The sequence below is a fragment of the Rhineura floridana genome, chromosome 7 (assembly GCF_030035675.1).
Source record: "Rhineura floridana isolate rRhiFlo1 chromosome 7, rRhiFlo1.hap2, whole genome shotgun sequence".
Classification (NCBI taxonomy): Eukaryota; Metazoa; Chordata; class Lepidosauria; order Squamata; family Rhineuridae; genus Rhineura; species Rhineura floridana.
In genome coordinates this window covers 131206767-131225915 of record NC_084486.1, presented here as the reverse complement: position 1 = coordinate 131225915, position 19149 = coordinate 131206767, and the positions used below count along the sequence as shown (strand labels likewise).

The window sequence follows — 19149 nt, the reverse complement described above, 5'->3', positions numbered from 1 at the left end:
TTCCATTAACTCCTTCAAGCCCGTAACACATGTAATAACATTTCCCCAAAAGTGATTTCGTAACAGGATCCTACAACATCTGGATGGCCACAGGTTCCCAGTCCTTGATTACTGCCCCCTGAAGTGGTTCAGTGTCCTGGACCATTACACCAGTAGAGTCATTGAAGGTTTAGGTGACATGTCAGTCAGGAGAGAAGAATGCAATTACCTTTCTTAAACAAGAACAGGAAGCAACAGGAAACTCCTGAGTCCACCCAGCCAAATATACCATTTAGTGCCATCTAGTGACTAAGCTATATAATGGCACTATCCACAAGGATAGAGTACAGGTACGCTGTAATGGTTGGACTGTTGGACTATGGCCTGGGAGACAAGGTCCCCACTTAGCCAGGAAGCTCACAGGGTGACCTTGGGCCAGTCACTGTCTCTCAGCCTAACCTACCTCACGTGGTTGTTGTGAGGATAAAATGGAGAGAGGACAACCATAACACGACTTTGAGCTCCTTGGAGGGAAAGTGGGATATAAATGTAAACAACAACAATGTTTTGCATGCAATTCAGGTTATCCTGAATTAGTACAATGCAGCTTCATCTGTTCAGTGGTGGAGAGGATGCTTCAGAACTCCAGCTCTAGGGAGATTTAGATTTTCTTCTTCTGTCGAGGTAAAAGTCAGTTCATCCCAATCGCTTCTCATTACTCGTATTCATTCTCTTGAGCCGCACAAAATGGCATTTAGCTGCCCAAGGCTTTGCTCCCTTCATTTGCCTTTAGATTGGTTTACCAACCCCCTTTCATCATATTCATACTCCATGCCAAACTACGCATGTTGCCAAGCTATACATTTAAGTTATTTCCATTGTCCTCTCCTAAGTAAATCCTGACAACCTCATTAACAAAAAATAGCCCTAGAAGTGAAATTGAAAACGCTTGCAAGTCATGAATTTATAACAAAGGAGGGGCTTTGTGTGATGTTCAGGTTATTGCTTTCAGTAAAAGGTTGCTTTGAAGTGTTCAGGGTGGTTTAATTTTTTTTTTTTAAATTAACTCATATCCTTCTCAGGTTCAAGCAATCATCTTCAACACAGCTCTGATCTCATTGTTTGAACGGCCTTCAAATTCTGCTGAAGATGAAAATGTGACAATGACTATTAATTGGCAGGAGCTGGTCACTGGATGTCACAAATGCTGCTACACATTAAGGCACAAACTCCATGATAAAGAATGGGTGAGACAAGGTACTGATATGAGAAACAAAACAAGGAAATCCCTTTGTAAAGTTGGGTGCAGATCACACAAAATACTAAAAAGGTGACTTCCTGATCTTAGGTTGTAGTCCTATACACTTACCTAGAGGAAGCCCAGCTGGACCTAGTGGGACTTATTTCTGATTCTGAGTAAACACACATAAGATTGCACTGGCGTCGTGTAGTTTGGGAAGCTGTGTTGTAGCATAGAGGAGGGTGTGGCTTCTAGGCCTGCTTTTCAGATATCAACGTTTTGCTACCTCTTTAAAAAACAAAACTCATTTAAAACATTTAAATCTAAGCGAGATGATAACAATGGTTCCAAAATCCTGATGTGACTCTAGTTAATACACACAAATGATGACTGAAAAGAGTAGACCCATTAAAGTTAATAGACATACCTAATTTAGGTTCATTAATTTCAGTATGCCTCAGAATACAAGTTGCAGGGAATCACAAGTGGGGAAAGTGCTGTTGTGCTCAGGTTTTTATTTCAGGCTTCCCATAAGCATCTGGTTGGCCACTGTGAGAATAAGATGCTGGACTAGAAGCGCCATTGACCTGATCGAACAGGATCATCTTATGTTCTTAAGGCCATTGTCTGGAGAACAGTGCCTCAAGATTCATAGAAACTAGGCATATATATATATATAAAACTACAAAGCCAGAACTGGTACAAATCAATAAAAAAGGCTTGTTATTTCTTTCCTCAGACTGAAAACATAATTTTTATATTTTGATCTTGGATGTCTTGTTAAGTGTCTTTTTAAAAACCACCCAAGTAGAAGCTGATGAACAATCAATTATGCCTGTCTGAAAAAATGGACTGCCTTCAAGTCGATCCCAACTTATGGCTACCCTATGAATAGGGTTTTCATGGTAAGCTGTATTCAGAGGAGGTTTACTGTTGCCTCCCTCTGAGGCTAGTCCTCCCCAGCTGGCTAGGGCCTGCTCAGCTTGCCACAGCTGCACAAGCCAGCCCCTTCCTTGTCCGCAACTGCCAGCTGGGGGGCAACTGGGCTCCTAGGGACTATTCAGCTTGCCCACAGCTGCTCAGGTGGCAGGGCAGGTAACCCCCGAGCCACTTGCTGTGGGGGTGATCTTTAGCTGACCCTTGACACCCAGGAGACACAAGCGGGGATTTGAACTCACAGACTTTGACCTCCCAGCCAGGCTCTCCTCCCCACTGTGCTATACTAGGCTATTAAATAAGCGAGAGAAGCAAATAAAGACTCAGAGAGTACCTTGCGGGTAGATTCTAGAAATACAAGAATTATGAGGACAAAACAAAGTAAACAGTGCTTTAAAAAAAGAGGTACTTAAAATGTCAGTAGACATGTACTTAGAATTCTCATTCACACAGTTCAAAGTTAAGAAAAAGATGATAGTTGCCATTTCCCCCCTCAGCTCCTGTTCCTTTATAGTATCTTAGTCTGCAAACATTAGAAGGTGGTGATGCTTATTTCTATGCTGCAAATAGCATCATTTGATGACCTGTAAATGCAGAGGAGCAAAATAGATGGACTTTTTCAGGTTAGTTGAATACCATTTAGAAGTGACAGCAGAACTGGTAAAAGTAAGGTTTCTGACTTTTTTTTTTGTCTGGCAGGGTTACTTTAACACGGGGATGAAGAACCAGATCCTGTTGGTTGCATCAGCCCAAGCCAGCTTTGGTCGGGGATAATAGGAGACACAGTCCAGCAGCAACTGGAGGACTGCAGGCTCCTTATCCCGCCTTTAACAGTTGTATGACAAAGTTCAGTAGGTAGTGACTTCCCTATTGACATATCTTTGTCTGGGAATGTCCTCAATGATTTTCTGCCTATACAGCTGTGAAAGCCCCAGGAATGGTAAACAGTCATCAAAAGACTGACAGCTGCTTTTTTGGCGGGGGGGGGGGAGATGGTGTTTGGGAGAAAACATAAAGTGTCCCTGACCCCCCTGATGCTGTTTTCAAGGCGTTGGTGTTAACCTTTAAAACCCTATACGGTTTCGGCCCAGTATATCTGAAGGAATGCCTCCAGAATCACCGATTGTGCCGCCTGACGAGATCAGCCTCACAAGACCTTCTCTCAGTCCCACCGGTGAGAACAGCTAGGCTGGTACGGACCAGAGAGAGGGCATTCTCTGTTGTGGCCCCCACCCTCTGGAACTCTCTCCCTTCTGATCTCCGACATGCTCCCTCCTTGTCAAGCTTTCGCCGAGCCTTAAAGACCTGGCTATTCAGGCAGGCATACAAGATTGAGATAGATTAATTCTACGTTATATGAACTGAAGGATGGTTTTTAGTTTTTATTTGATTGTTGTTGATATATATATGTTGATATATATATATATATACTGTTTTTACCTTGTTGTAAGTCGCCTAGAGTGTCCCTAACCCGGACAGATAGGCGACTGAAAAATAAGATTTATTATTATTATTATTATTATTATTATTATTTGCTCAAAATTATCCCTCCCCAAAGGAGCTTTTATATCGTTTCCGCCCTGACACTTCACTTTGAGATTACTCAGCTTCATCTCCTGTGCACATCTCCTCTTTGGAGTCATTGCTCTGGTGTTAGGGAAAGGGTAGGGAACCTGTGGCCCTCCAGATGTTGGACTCCAAATCCTACCGTCCCTGACTATTGGCCATGCTGGCCAAGGGTGATGGAGTTCAACAACGTTTGGAGTGCCACAGGTTCCCCAGCTCTCCGTTAGGGAGTGCATACACATGGTCACAAATTTAAAAGCTTTTTAAAGGGAACTTTAGCTAATCAAATGATCTGCCCCTGCATGCATTTAATTTTTTTTAAAAAAAATAGTTACGGGGTTCCCAGTTCAAATCAGGATCATGGTATATGAGGAGTGGTCTCTAAGCCTTTGCCCTCAACATGGTTCTGATCCAATTAGGCTCCTCCACCAATGGGAATTTCTTTCCTGACACACATAGCAATCATGTGGTGGAAATCGGGAGGATCTAGAGTGGGACAAATGAGTGCTTCAGATGGGATGGTGCACCCAATGGACCACCTTAGCTATTGCCCTGCTTTCACTTTTTTTTAACCTTAAAACATTTTCATTCTCCTTGCATGCTTTATAGAAGGGGAATACATGTTGGAGTCTAACTCCCTTCAGCCTCAGCCAACATGTCCAATGGTCAGGGATGATGGGAGTTGTAGTTCAATAACATCTAGAGGGTCACAGTTTCCCATCCCTATATGGGAGGAAGGGCATGATATAAATTTAATTAATTAATTAATTAATTTTTTGGAGGTTCTCTCCTGCCGGAGGTCTTCAAGGAGACACTGGGCAGGTATCTGCTGGTGATGTCCCCCTAGCTCTGTATTTCCTGCACTGAGTAGGGGTTTGGATTAGATCAGTTGTGCTGAACCTTTGACCCTCCAGATGTTGCTGAACTACAACTTCCATCACCCCTGACCATTGGCCATGCTTTCTGGGGCTGATGGGAGTTGTAGTTCAGCAACATCTGGAGGGCCACTGATCCCCCACTCTTGGATTAGATACTTTATGAGGCCTCCTCCAACTGTATGATTCTTCAGTCCTAAGAACAGCCCTTTACCTGACTCTGTTTTCTCCTCCCTGCCATGTTTTCTCCATGAAAGAGAACATTTTAATTTGCCATATACGTTCTTGATATGGAAATTACTTTGCCATCACCTTTTTTCAGTGAGGCATCCTCCAAGGAGCTTGATTTACAATGTAATTTAGTCAGAAGCAAGTTTATATCTTTGTTGCAAACAAAGTAATCTTTGTTCACAAAGTAATCTTTGTGAAGATTACTCGGCTCTTACCATTCATAATGTTTTGTTCTCATCCAAGTCCCTAGAGTCCAGAAAGGCAGTAGGGCCTGGTGTTTGGGCTTCATTTAAAATCTAATCTGCCTCTCCAAAAGCAAACATTACAGCAGCACACAACAAGCCTATTTCTCCGATCATTATGCTTTTGAAAATAATCATACTTACTTTAAGTTAGGGGTAGGGAACCTGTGGCCCTCCAGATGGTGTTGGACTGCTACTCTCATCATTCCTGGCCATTGGCCATGCTTGCTGGGCATAATGGGGGCAGGACAGAGATCGATAGCATCTTGTTCCCCTCCCCTGCTTGCAAGTATTTATAGAGGAATAATTTATTGGAGATTTCCAGGTAATAAGCGACTACTAAATCTAAATAATAATAACAATAGCAACAACTGCTTTTGTATTTGGAACTTTGTAGCTGCTTTCACATGCTACATTTTTAATGTGCATCCATGAAATGTTTTTACACATGCACATAAAAGGTGCATTCATGAAATGTTTTTACACATGCACATAAAAGGTAATATATTAAAGTACACACACACACACACACACATATTTAGAAGAACAAAATAACATAAGATGAGCCTGCTGGATCAGGCCAGTGGCCCACCTAGTCCAGCATCCTGTTCTAACAGTGGCCAGCCAGATGTCCATGGGAAGCCCACAGGAGGACCTGAGTGCAAGAACACTCTCCTCTCCTTTGGCTTCCAGCAACTGGTTTTCAGAAGCATATTGCCTCTGACTATGGAGGCAAATTAAGCAAGGCTCTCCAACAAATGTACACTTCATGGTAAGGTTGCCAGGTTGATGGCATCTCAAACCTGAGATTCAAGGTGGGTCTGGAGATGTTGTATGACTGCCAGTTCTTAAATAACAAAAACAAACCTGGGACCAGGATGAGAAAAGGGCAGGGCCAGATATGTGAAGGCTTAGAAAAAATAAAGGGAAAAAAGTGGGGGAGAGGAAAGCTGGGTTTCCCCTGTTCCCTAATCCTCTCTCCCCACCCCCCCAATTTTCTACTGAGAATGTGTCCTGTGTATCTGTCATTTATACCCCTCCTACCCTCCTAGGGTACAAAGAACAGGTTCCAGATACAGTTGAAACTCTCAAATCTTAACACAGCACAGCAAAACTACTGGCAGAGCAATGAAGCATAAACGTTTTGATTACTTAAGGGGTTTGTTCGCTTTGATGACTTAGGTTGCGATCCTATACACGCTTACCTAATTGATAGTGACATACTGCTGCACTGATACATGTGGAATCATATTGGTAATACTGTATTGTAAATAACAAAAATAAAATAAAATGCCATTTTGGCCCCCCCAAATGTTGCTGAGACATTCTACAGTATTCTTTTAAAGCTCCCCATTGCTTGCCCCCCCTTATCTCTTTACCCCTTTTACCACCTGCCCATGACCTCCACTCTACCATTCCTGCCACCTTGGGCAGTCTCAAAGCTTCCTTGTCTCTTAAGCAACTCTGCCCATTTTCCTTTGCTGCCCCTTTGTGTCACCCCCCAGAAGTGTCATTATGGAGGGTCAACTTTTTCATCTTTAAAAATCCTTCCCCAGTGGCACTTAACTTCCTTTTCCAATGCTGCTTAACCTTCTAATCCCTAGCCATTAAGCCCAAGTTCGTCTATTTGCCACTGTTCATATTTATTCATTGTTGATTCTGCCTCTCCCTTCCCTCTTCTGTTACACTTTAGTTTGCAAGCTTCTCAGGGCAAGGACTTTTATCTGTTTTATATCACTCTGTAATTTGCAAAGTCTGCTGATGGTGCTCTTTGGAGGAAAGGTGAGATATAAATGTAATAATAAAATAAAATATAACTACCATCATCATAATCATCCCAGCCTTCCCCCCCAAAAAAGCCCAAGGCAGCAAATAAAAATTAGTAATAAAAATAATGATATAGGTGAAGGGGTTAGAAGTCAACACCAAGCATGTTGGGACTTTTGTCTCAAATTTGGCTGCATTTGCAACAAGATTAGCAGGCTCCAGTACTCAGAGTAGACCCATGGAAGTGAATGGACATGCCTAATTTAGGTTCATGAATTTCAGAGGTGTTGGACTATGACCTGGGAGACCAGGATTCAAATTCCCGCATAGCCATGAAGCTCACTGGGTGACCTTGGGCCAGTCACTGCCTCTCAGCCTCATGAAAACCCTATAAGTTGCCATAAGTTGGAATCGACTTGAAGGCAGTACATTTACATTTTTTTTAGTCCGAGTAAGCTGAATCCAGCTCAGTGTGGGGTACAATAGGGCTTAGCTGTTGATGTGCCATAAAGCTCAACACACCTACCTGTCTTAAATTGGATATGAGTTAGACATCCAGTATTTTTTAAGAAACCAAACTCAACAAAGGATGATTCACCATAGTTGACTCAACTCTGGGTGAGAGCTCTCCCCTGATGATGAATTTAATCCAAATGTCATCTTTATCCTTTTCCAGTTGCATACGTCTCCTCTTTAGATGTCTTTATATCTGTTACAACCAGCAGTACAAACACGCTTGTGTTGGCTTGGAGAGAGAAATTAAGTCCTCGCCTTACAGTGACAACTTTCCATGTTGCACAAGGAGTCAACGCTTTCGATTTCCATCCCAGGCTCAACTTGATAGGTATGTAACTAATAATTTCTTCTTTATTGCAACATTGAAAGGGACCATTGGAAGTAAGAGCAGGTCTGCACTGCAGCAGGGGTGGCTGGTGCCCAAGAGGACTAGTAGAGTGGAAGGCAGGGAGACCAACAGTAGGTGGAGCCAGAGCCAATGACAGGCAGAACCAACTTGTTCTAGGTTTGTCTCCATCCTCCTCTCTGCTGGAGGACAACACTGAGGCAACACTGAGACCGAGGAGGAGGAACCTAACAGGCAGTGGCATCCGTCGGGCCACTTCTAGGCAGATGGGGGCTGGTTGAGGGAAGACTGAGATTGGTGGGGCACTGCAGACTTACCTTGGATTAGTAGCCATTTCCCCCTCCCAGGGGAGCCATAACAATTGCAGTTTCATAAAGTGAGCTGGTCACAAATCACAAACAGCAACTTCATTAAACTATAATGCCCAGTGTTCTTTGGAGAAAGCCATGACAATTAAACTTGCATAATAAGTGAACAGGGAAGATACACATTCTAGTCTGATTCAGATATATAACACTGAAGACTAGGCCTGTAAGGAAAAGGGACGGGACTAGGAAATGGATATAGGAGAAGATCATTTGGGGAACACTCATTCATTTGTTTGGAGACAGGCAAGTTGTCCTTTCCTGGTCTTCTTAGGGATGAGGTATCATCTCCTAGTCTTCTGGCTGTTGAACGGGGCAGAATTTGTGGTTATAATGTGGAAGGAAGTGTGATAAAATAAGGGAGTCATATTCTGGGCTGCATTCCATACCATAAAGTGCAGTAAATTGTACTGATGTTGTAAAACATGGCATTTACCTAGTGGTGGCCATATCTTAGGCCTCTTAAATGCCTAGGGCCCTATATATCGGGCTACTTCTGTATGACAAATGTGAACTGATTTTAGATAAATATAACCGACATAGGCTTCCCCTGAGGAACTGTGCAAGCTGTGCTTTTGTGAGGGTTCAGAGAATACTCTGCTCTTAATCCCCATAAAAAACAAAAATCCCCAGTGTTGTTTTTTTAAGGAGAAGTTGTAATAATTCAGCCAATTTAGGCTTATTGTGTAGATTTTCTCTCCTCCTATGGGCCCGCCATTATCTCTTCAGCCTACAAATGCCCAGAGGGTAGCCTTTTGATTGTGCCTTCCTTAAGTCGGGTGCAGGGTCTATTGCTGATGGAACACTTGCCAACAGAAGGTATGTAAGCTTAGCACTGAAAAAAGGAATTCATTAAAAAAAATGTACAGACAGAGTTCTGTTCTAAACGGATGTGAAACAGCAGTGGTAGTTAAAATGGAACACAGAGAACCCGAGGCTTATGTAGTGAGATGGAAAGACAGCAAAAACAATCAAGTGAGATTTCAGAGGACTGGAGAGAATGCTGCAAAGAGGGAAGAAGAGGCAACCTGCTATAGGGCATAGTATAAGACAGGGATGGACAATCTGTGGCCTTCCAGATGTTGCTGCACTACAGCTCCTATTGTCCGTGGCCACTGGGTGTGGAGCTGATGGGAGCTGGACTTCCCTATGAGAAAAGCTTACAACATTTGGGGCTTTTTAGTTCAGAGAAAAGGCAAGTCAGCGGTGACATGATACAAGTGTATAAATTATGCATGGCGTGGAAAGAGTGGGTACAGACACGTTTTTCTCCCTCATAACACTAGAACTCGAGGACATCCAGTGAAGCTAAATGTTGGAAGATTCAAGACAGAGAAAAGAAAGTACTTCTTAATGCAGAGCATAGTTAAACTAAAGAGAGCCAGTGCAGTGTAGTGGTTAGAGTGTTGGACTAAGACCAAGGAGACCAGGGTTTGAATCCTAACTCAGCCATAAGAACATAAGAATAGCCTGCTGGATCAGGCCAGTGGCCCATCTAGTCCAGCATCCTGTTCTCACAGTGGCCAACCAGGTGCCTGGGGGAAGCCCGCAAGCAGGACCCGAGTGCAAGAACACTCTCCCCTCCTGAGGCTTCCGGCAACTGGTTTTCAGAAGCATGCTGCCTCTGACTAGGATGGCAGAGCACAGCCATCATGGCTAGTAGCCATTGATAGCCCTGTCCTCCATGAATTTGTCTAATCTTCTTTTAAAGCCGTCCAAGCTGGTGGCCATTACTGCATCTTGTGGGAGCAAATTCCATAGTTTAACTATGCGCTGAGTAAAGAAGTACTTCCTTTTGTCTGTCCTGAATCTTCCAACATTCAGCTTCTTTGAATGTCCACGAGTTCTAGTATTATGAGAGAGGAAGAAGAACTTTTCTCTATCCACTTTCTCAATGCCATGCATAATTTTATACACTTCTATCATGTCTCCTCTGACCCGCCTTTTCTCTAAACTAAAAAGCCCCAAATGCTGCAACCTTTCCTCGTAAGGGAGTCGCTCCATCCCCTTGATCATTCTGGTTGCCCTCTTCTGAACCTTTTCCAACTCTATAATATCCTTTTTGAGATGAGGCGACCAGAACTGTACACAGTATTCCAAATGCAGCCGCACCATAGATTTATACAACGGCATTATGATATCAGCTGTTTTATTTTCAATACCTTTCCTAATTATCGCTAGCATGGAATTTGCCTTTTTCACAGCTGCCGCACACTGGGTCGACATTTTCATTGTGCTGTCCACTACAACCCCGAGGTCTCTCTCCTGGTCGGTCACCGCCAGTTCAGACCCCATGAGCGTATATGTGAAATTAAGATTTTTTGCTCCAATATGCATAATTTTACACTTGTTTATATTGAATTGCATTTGCCATTTTTCCGCCCATTCACTCAGTTTGGAGAGGTCTTTTTGGAGCTCTTCGCAATCCCTTTTTGTTTTAACAACCCTGAACAATTTAGTGTCATCAGCAAACTTGGCCACTTCACTGCTCACTCCTAATTCTAGGTCATTAATGAACAAGTTGAAAAGTACAGGTCCCAATACCGATCCTTGAGGGACTCCACTTTCTACAGCCCTCCATTGGGAGAACTGTCCGTTTATTCCTACTCTCTGCTTTCTGCTTCTTAACCAATTTCTTATCCACAAGAGGACCTCTCCTCTTATTCCATGACTGCTAAGCTTCCTCAGAAGCCTTTGGTGAGGTACCTTGTCAAACGCTTTTTGAAAGTCTAAGTACACTATGTCCACTGGATCACCTCTATCTATATGCTTGTTGACACTCTCAAAGAATTCTAATAGGTTACTGAGACAGGACTTTCCCTTGCAGAAGCCATGCTGGCTCTGCTTCAGCAAGGCTTGTTCTTCTATGTGCTTAGTTAATCTAGCTTTAATCATACTTTCTACCAGTTTTCCAGGGACAGAAGTTAAGCTAACTGGCCTGTAATTTCCAGGATCCCCTCTGGATCCCTTTTTGAAGATTGGCGTTACATTTGCCACTTTCCAGTCCTCAGGCACGGAGGATGACCCAAGGGACAAGTTACATATTTTAGTTAGCAGATCAGCAATTTCACCTTTGAGTTCTTTGAGAACTCTCGGGTGGATGCCATCCGGGCCCGGTGATTTGTCAGTTTTTATATTGTCCATTAAGCCTAGAACTTCCTCTCTCGTTACCACTATTTGTCTCAGTTCCTCAGAATCCCTTCCTGCAAATGTTAGTTCAGGTTCAGGGATCTGCCCTATATCTTCCACTGTGAAGACAGATGCAAAGAATTCATTTAGCTTCTCTGCAATCTCCTTATCGTTCTTTAGTACACCTTTGACTCCCTTATCATCCAAGGTCCAATTGTCTCCCTAGATGGTCTCCTGCTTTGAATGTATTTATAGAATTTTTTGTTGTTGGTTTTTATGTTCTTAGCAATGTGCTCCTCAAATTCTTTTTTAGCATCCCTTATTGTCTTCTTGCATTTCTTTTGCCAGAGTTTGTGTTCTTTTTTATTTTCTTCATTCGGACAAGACTTTCATTTTCTGAAGGAAGACTTTTTGCCTCTAAGAGCTTCCTTGACTTTGCTCGTTAACCATGCTGGCATCTTCTTGGCCCTGGTGGTACCTTTTCTGATCTGCGGTATGCACTCCAGTTGAGCTTCTAATATAGTGTTTTTAAACAACTTCCAAGCATTTTTGAGTGATGTGATCCTCTGGACTTTGTTTTTCAGCTTTCTTTTTACCAATCCCCTCATTTTTGTGAAGTTTCCTCTTTTGAAGTCAAATGTGACCGTGTTGGATTTTCTTGGCAATTGGCCAGTTACATGTATGTTTAATTTAATAGCACTGTGGTCACTGCTCCCAATCGGTTCAACAACACTTACATCTCGCACCAGGTCCCGGTCCCCACTGAGGATTAAGTCCAGGGTTGCCGTCCCTCTGGTCGGTTCCATGACCAACTGGTCTAGGGAATAGTCATTTAGAATATCTAGAAACTTTGCTTCTTTGTCATGACTGGAACACATATGCAGCCAGTCTATGTCCGGGTAGTTGAAGTCACCCATTACTACCACATTTCCTAGTTTGGATGCTTCCTCAATTTCATATCTCATCTCAAGGTCTCCCTGAGCATTTTGATCAGGGGGACGATAGATCGTTCCCAGTATTAAGTCCCTCCTGGGGCATGGTATCACCACCCACAACGATTCTGTGGAGGAGTCTGCCTCTTTTGGGGTTTCGAGCTTGCTGGATTCAATGCCTTCTTTCACGTATAGAGCGACTCCGCCACCAATACGTCCTTCCCTGTCCTTCCGATATAGTTTATATCCAGGGATAACCATATCCCACTGGTTTTCTCCATTCCACCAGGTCTCCGTTATGCTCACTATATCAATGCTCTCCTCTAAGACCAAGCACTCCAGTTCTCCCATCTTGGTTCGCAGGCTCCTAGCATTAGCGTACAGGCACTTGTAAGCAGTGTCTCTCTTCAAGTGTCTTTGGCACTTGTGGTTAGGCCTGTGGTAATTTTGCTCTTCTGAATTTATATCCTGTGCCCTTGCTCTCACAATGCCTACTTCTAGGCCTACCCCTTTTAAAATTTCATCATTTCTTTGGTTTTTATCCCAGGGGGGAGGTTTATTCCGAACCGGACCTTTCTCAGCTCCTGTCGGGTTTCCCCCCTCAGTCAGTTTAAAAGCTGCTCTGCCACCTTTTTAAGCACCATGAAGCGCACTGGGTGATCACTGCCTCTCAGCCTAACCTACCTCACAAGGTTGTTGTGGAGATTAAATGAGGAGGGGGAGAACCATGCATACCCCCTTGAGCTCTCTGGAGAAAAAGTGGGATATAAATGCAATAGTAACTTTTTTTAAAATTAAAAACTGTTCAATTCGCACCCATTGGAGGCCATGATGGCCACCAACTTGGATGGCTTTAAAAGAAGATTAGACAAATACATGGAGGATAAGATTATCAGTGGCTACTAGCCATTATCACTATGCTCTTTCTCCAGGATCAGAGGCAGTATGTTTCTGAAGACCAGTTGCTGGAAACCACAGGAGGGGAGAGTGCTTTGCCACTCAGGTCCTGCTTGTGAGCTGCCCATTAGGACTGGTAGGGCATAAGGCAGGGGGGCCACCTGTAGGTGGTGCCAGAGCCAATGAAAGGTGGAGTCAGAGCCACAGAGTGTCCATGGCCAGACAGCATCAAGTCTCAAAGGTCCATCTTTTCCAGACTTAGCCGGCGTTCCCTTCTCCGGATCACAATGGCTTTATATCATGACAAACAACTGCAAAAACAGATTCATTTTTATGAAGGAAATAAATGGGGGGGGATGAAGGAGAAGAAGGATCTAGGGCAGCCTTTCCCAACCAGTGTGCCTTCAGATGTTGTTGGACCACAACTCCCATCAGCCATTGGCAGTGCTGGCTGAGGCTGATGGGAGTTGTGGTCCAACAACATCTGGAGGCACACTTGTTGGGAAAGGCTGATCTAGGGGATCAAATCCAGAGAGTGGAATGGTGTCCATTGTCTTTTTTACTGTTGCTGCAACTGTGGTATATTTCTTCGTCATGTTTGAAAAGCTTTCCCCCCCTTTTAAAAAAAATGTATCTCATCGTTGTGACTTTGAGCAGCGACTGCAGGAATTAACCGCCGAGTTTGCCTTTGGAACCCTTATGTCACGTCTAAGCCTGCTGGAGTCCTGGAGGGCCACTCAGACAGTGTCATAGCTGTCCAGTTCATGTCCGAGCGCAAACTGCTCTTCAGCTTTGGAAAGGATAAGGTGAGTGTTGGCGCAGCCGCCCACAAAACAGAGACCATTAGTCCTCTGCTAGGCAGGACTCCAGTTCAAAACAAAGAAACTTAGAAAAAAACTAGTTTGAGTTTCTCAATCCAGTAACCACTCCGCTTTGCAACACTTCTGACTGAGGCTGCATACAGTAGGGGCCCACTCATATGGTGGGTTACGTTCCAGACCACCGCTGTAAAGCAAAAACCGCTGTAAATCAGAACCCATTGAATATAATAGTGCGCGATGCCCGAAAACCGCTGTAAAAGCGGAACAATCGCCATATGAGTGGGGCTTTAGTCTAATTGCGTCTAATTGAGACCACTGTATTAGCGAATCGCTGTAAAGCGAATCGCTGTAAAGCAGGGCCCTTCTGTACATACCATACCTCTAAAGCCCATGGCTTCCCCCAAAGAATCTTGGGCAAACTGTAGGCCCCTGTTGCTCCTTTTCTTGTTCTGTTTGCAGACAGCCCTACAAACAGAAGGTTGTCCTCTTAAGAGTAAGCAAATGAGCATACACAAATGTTATGCAGATGTCTACCTTGCATTCCTATTTAACCTGCATTTAATCTAATAGTAATTATTTCTAAAATGTGCATCTATACATATGAATTTACATCTATACATTATCTATACATAGGAAAAATGTATGCAGATTGGTACCCTTGCCTGTCCTCTTTTTTTAAGTGTATTTTCTGTTTGTTGTTCTTGGCAGTGCAGAAGTGCCCACCCTACCATGGAGACTTGAGAGTAACCAAGTACAGGGTGGCACGATTGTAGATTGCAATCACAAGATGCAGGGCCTCTGGAGGGGCAGGTCACTCCCTTCTTGCCCACATCAGGAAAGTAGCTGGGGTTGCCACATTTTAAATGGCTCTGGATCTGATTTCCATTATAGGAAAAGCATCACCTGCTAAATTTTTATACACCATACATTTAAAGCACATGTAAAGCACACTGATTCCCTCCAAGGGTTTACTCCCTCACAAATCTACCAGCAGTTCCCAGGACTCTTTGGGGGATGTCATGTGCTTTAAAAGGTATAGTTTTATGCAGCCTTAGTGTCAGGCTGCTGTTAAATGTACAGAAACAGCTCAAGCCGGAAAGTTGTTGACCCTGAACCGAGGTCCGTCGTTAGTTGTGTCTCCCGTGCAGATTTGAGACTGCAACCTCAATTTGTGTCCAGAGAACAGAGAAAATATGTCCTGATTCAGTTGATCCAAATTCTATTAGCCTGCCATTAAGTCCCTCAATACATTTGTGAACATTGTTTTACCTGTGGTTGTTTAGCCATTATTTTACAAACACTCTTACAGCAATCTTGGCATTGGCATGAATCTGTTTCACTTTGATGGATGAATGGGCATCTGACCTGGTAGTTTATTTACATGCAAAGCCTTCTGCTCCGCTAGAGCAACTTCCAACGTACTGCCAGCCAGCCCAAATCATCTACTGTGCAAATGCCATGTAGGACAAGGGACGGAATCAGAAAAGATAAAAAGGCTTCCTTTGCAAAAAGCCTCAATTTGACAGCTTGGTAAAAGAAGAAATATAGGTGTCTGTGATTGGTTTGTGCTTCTCATTGGATATGACCCTGCTTTGGGGAGAGAATGACTATTTATTTTAATTGGGCCACGTCTGTGTAAGGAAATGAGGGTATATTTCCAGGGATTTAAGAGTGAGGATTTTTAAGAGGTTTATATGTGGGGGTGCAAATGACCAGGAGCTGTAGAATAGTAGGAAGTTTACCAAAGAGTGGGTTTAATCCAACTAAGTCCTACTCTGAGTAGTCACATCGAAATCAATGGACCTAAGTTAATCATAACCACTGGTTTTAATGAGTCTACTCTGAGTTGAATTCAACCCAGTGTATGGAACTACATTGTACAATGGTAATCTGTGGCTGCGTTGAACTCAGCATGACCACTCACGGAGTGTATCACATTTTGTCCTCAGAACACCCCATGTGAGGTAGGCTAGGCTTAGAGGTCAAATTGGACAGAGGTCATTTTTTGAACTATATGGGTGAGCAGGGATTTGAATGCAGAACCCCCTCAAAGGAAACACAAGATGTGGTACCGCCATCAGCAACATTAAGCTTTACCTAGTGCAGCAAAATAACTTTAGATATCCCTGGGCACCCTTATCCTTCCCATCTCTGCCACTTTGACAGTTTCCTCGGAATGAGGGAAGGGATCTGTCAGCCTCTGTGGAGTCTGGAAATGTTTGCGTCCTTTGCCAGTGACACAGAGGTTGCCAAATTATACCCCCCTATGTACTTTTCATTCCTCAGCCCCTCCAGCATCCATGCTTGCTCATCTCCCTCCCAGCCTGAAACACTGGCAGCCTATAAAGCGCGTGGTGTAGCCTCTTGTGATCTCAAATGGCAGAGCTCAAAATAATCCCTAAAATTACATCCTTGGCATGAAAATAAGGAAAATTAAACTATACCAGGGACAGGGAACTTGTAGCCCTCTGTTTGGTGTTGGAAAAGTGCCCATCAGCCCCAGCCAGCATAGCTTATGGTCCAGGATGATGGGAGCTGTAGTTCAACACCATCCAGAGGACCACGGTCCCCCATCCCCAGGAAAGTGTGCCAAAACTTTCACCCTCTGAATTAAAAAAAGAAGTTTGGTTCTGATTTATTCTTATCCTGCCCACCATGCACAGGTGTTAAGGATCTGGGACATTCATCATCAGCTTTGTATCCAGCGGATTTCTGGTTCCTTTCCCAAAAGCCTAGACTTCCACTCCACTCTTTACTTTGATGAATCCCGCGGACGTCTTTTCATCTCGTTTAACAACCAACTGACATTGCTGGAGATGGAGCAGGATTCAGGCAAAAGCCGAGTCACAAGTCACAGGAGAGTGGTTACCTGCATTCTTTACAATTCAGTACTCAAGCAGGTAAAAAAGAAAAAGAAAATATTAACCCTTTCCCCATATTTGTCTGAAAAGCAATTTGAATCTTTGATTCAACATTTCTTTAATGTGATTTCTGAAAGTACAACTGAAGCACTGAAGACTGTTGGATTTGGAAAGGAAACTATTTCATACGGCTGTGCATTAATTGTAAGCTTTTAGTGGCTTTCCTGCAAAAGATTATGAGCATTTTGGCTTCCTAAAAATGTTATTTCATTAGTTGATGCCAGTGAATTCAGTATTTATTTATTTTATTTATTAATTAAATTTATTAGTCGCCCATCTGGCTGGCTGTCCAGCCACTCTGGGCGACGTACAAAATAAAAACATACAAATACATTAAAACATTAAAAATCTCAACAATAATAATAAAACCTAACCCAAATAAATGTCTTAAGTCCATTTATTTCATCTCAATTCAAAGGTTCGTTGTGGTTTTGCAAATGTCATAGGGACAGTACTGTAGTGGCACATTCAGAAGTGCAGGGTCCCTTCAAAATGGTTACAGCCACACCACATTCTAAGATTATACAACTTTCTAAAATGATAGAATAATCTGGCCAGGCTTGAACACAGCTTTCTGTTTCTCTATCACTGTCACAATTTAACTATCTCACTGTCAGATATTGCTTGAATTACTGAATTCAGTGTCTACACATTTATCTACCTGTTGCTAGATTCTTCTCAGTGGCTGACTCACCTCCTTTCACTCTGATTGGCTCCCATCAGCAGGAAAAGACAAGGAAGCAGTGGCTAACACACTCCCCTTTCATGCTGATTGGCTCACAGGATGCTAGAGACATAGGCACCCTGCTGTGACTCAGCTCCAGAAAAGTAAGGGATCTAAGATCTAAGACCCCGCATGACCTGCATAGGCATACACTCTGTGCATCTCTCTGAACCTGTACTGAACCGACCTCTTCCCATTTGATTGGGGCACCCTGCGTTTTGCTCATAGACGTATAAGATGTGTTCACAACTTTGCATTAATGCATGCAGGTTATTGGAGAGGGGAAAGGTTCAGTGAGTGTCCTTCTCCCCCTCCATGTGTCCATATCTGTGGATATATTGCGTGAACAGAGCTCTCTATGATAAAACCTCCAATGCAGTTTCAAGAGGCAGGAGGTGGAGGCAGGCACCATCTATTTTCTTGTATCATCACTGGCCATTCTTAATACAGATTTATGTTGCCATAGAGGCTTTGATCAGAGTGATGCCAAAAACTGTCTCAGAGTGTGTATTATGAGTTAACAATCTTTTTCTGCGTGTGTCAGGTGTGATGAGATGTATGATGAGACTCAGGGCCAAACTAGGCAGGACTTTTATTGCTTGAATGCAATCAACATAATTTTCATTATGTATAAGAGAAGCAAGGAAATCTGAGCAGCCTTGGATGGTGGGGGTGGGGAGTTTAGGAAAAGATCCCAGGGGCACCAGTGGAAGCTTCCCTTGGAAAAAAAATAGAGGATTCAGAGAGGCCAGGCCTATAGCCGGGTCACTGCCTCCCCTAGGATTTTGGGGGAAAATGGTTGTTTTTCCTTGTGACATGACAGACAATGACAACCTCCATTTAAAGAATAATAGTTTGTTTTAAGAACAGGGGCAATTTAAGAATAGGACGCTCTGAAAAATTCAGTTAATAAGGCCGCGGGAATGCACAACAAAAGCTTCATCTGGAAGAGCCTCAAAAAGTCTGTTTACTTGAGACTTTCCCTGACTAAGGATGGATTTTTCATGATCACAATCACCTCATAATTACTTAACTGATTCTGGGGGGAAAAGCCTGTATAGTAACATGACCCTTGAAGAGTTAAATATTAGAACTTTGTATTATGGGCGAGAGCTCCATGGACTTTCCTTTGATCTGCTTTTCAATTTCAGTTTCATTTGTGTTCTCTATCCAGCCAGCAATAAAAAAAAAAGTTTGTTGGCCTGCAGTAAAAAGTAAGCATGTGTTTATTGTGCAGTTATTATAATGGGTAGAGTAGGATTCGGTGCTTATTGATGAAGGGTGAAATAAAGACATAAAGTGATCTGAAAATACAGCTACCTTAAATTGTCCTTTACTCTTTTAAAGCACTCACTATACTCGCAATCAGAGTGGCTATTTTTTCTTCTTTGTTTTTGAGTACAGTAGGGCCCTGCTTTACAGTGCTTCGCTTTACGGTGCTTCGCTAATGCAGCGGTCTCAATTAGACGCAATTAGACTAAAGCCCCACTCATACAGCTCTTGTTCCGCTTTTACAATGGTTTTCGGGCATCGCATGCCATTCTATTCAATCAGTTCCGCTTTTCAGCGGTTTTCGCTTTTCGGTGGGGGTCGGGAATGTAACCCGCCGCATGAGTGGGGCCCTACTGTACTTGATGGCAAAGGATGAAAACAGCCCTAGAG

At 43.2% G+C, this 19149-nt stretch overlaps 1 protein-coding gene across 1 annotated transcript in view; it reads left to right on the top strand.

Annotated features, from left to right (window-relative positions):
• Positions 1-19149, top strand: part of WDR49 (WD repeat domain 49) — a 140510-nt gene that overhangs the window by 31057 nt on the left and 90304 nt on the right. Inside the window, exons 5-8 of the mRNA XM_061634496.1 lie at positions 1062-1236; positions 7513-7680; positions 13679-13827; positions 16506-16742. Of these exons, the coding sequence (XP_061490480.1) occupies positions 1062-1236; positions 7513-7680; positions 13679-13827; positions 16506-16742 (729 nt within the window). The remainder of the gene's footprint in view (positions 1-1061; positions 1237-7512; positions 7681-13678; positions 13828-16505; positions 16743-19149) is intronic.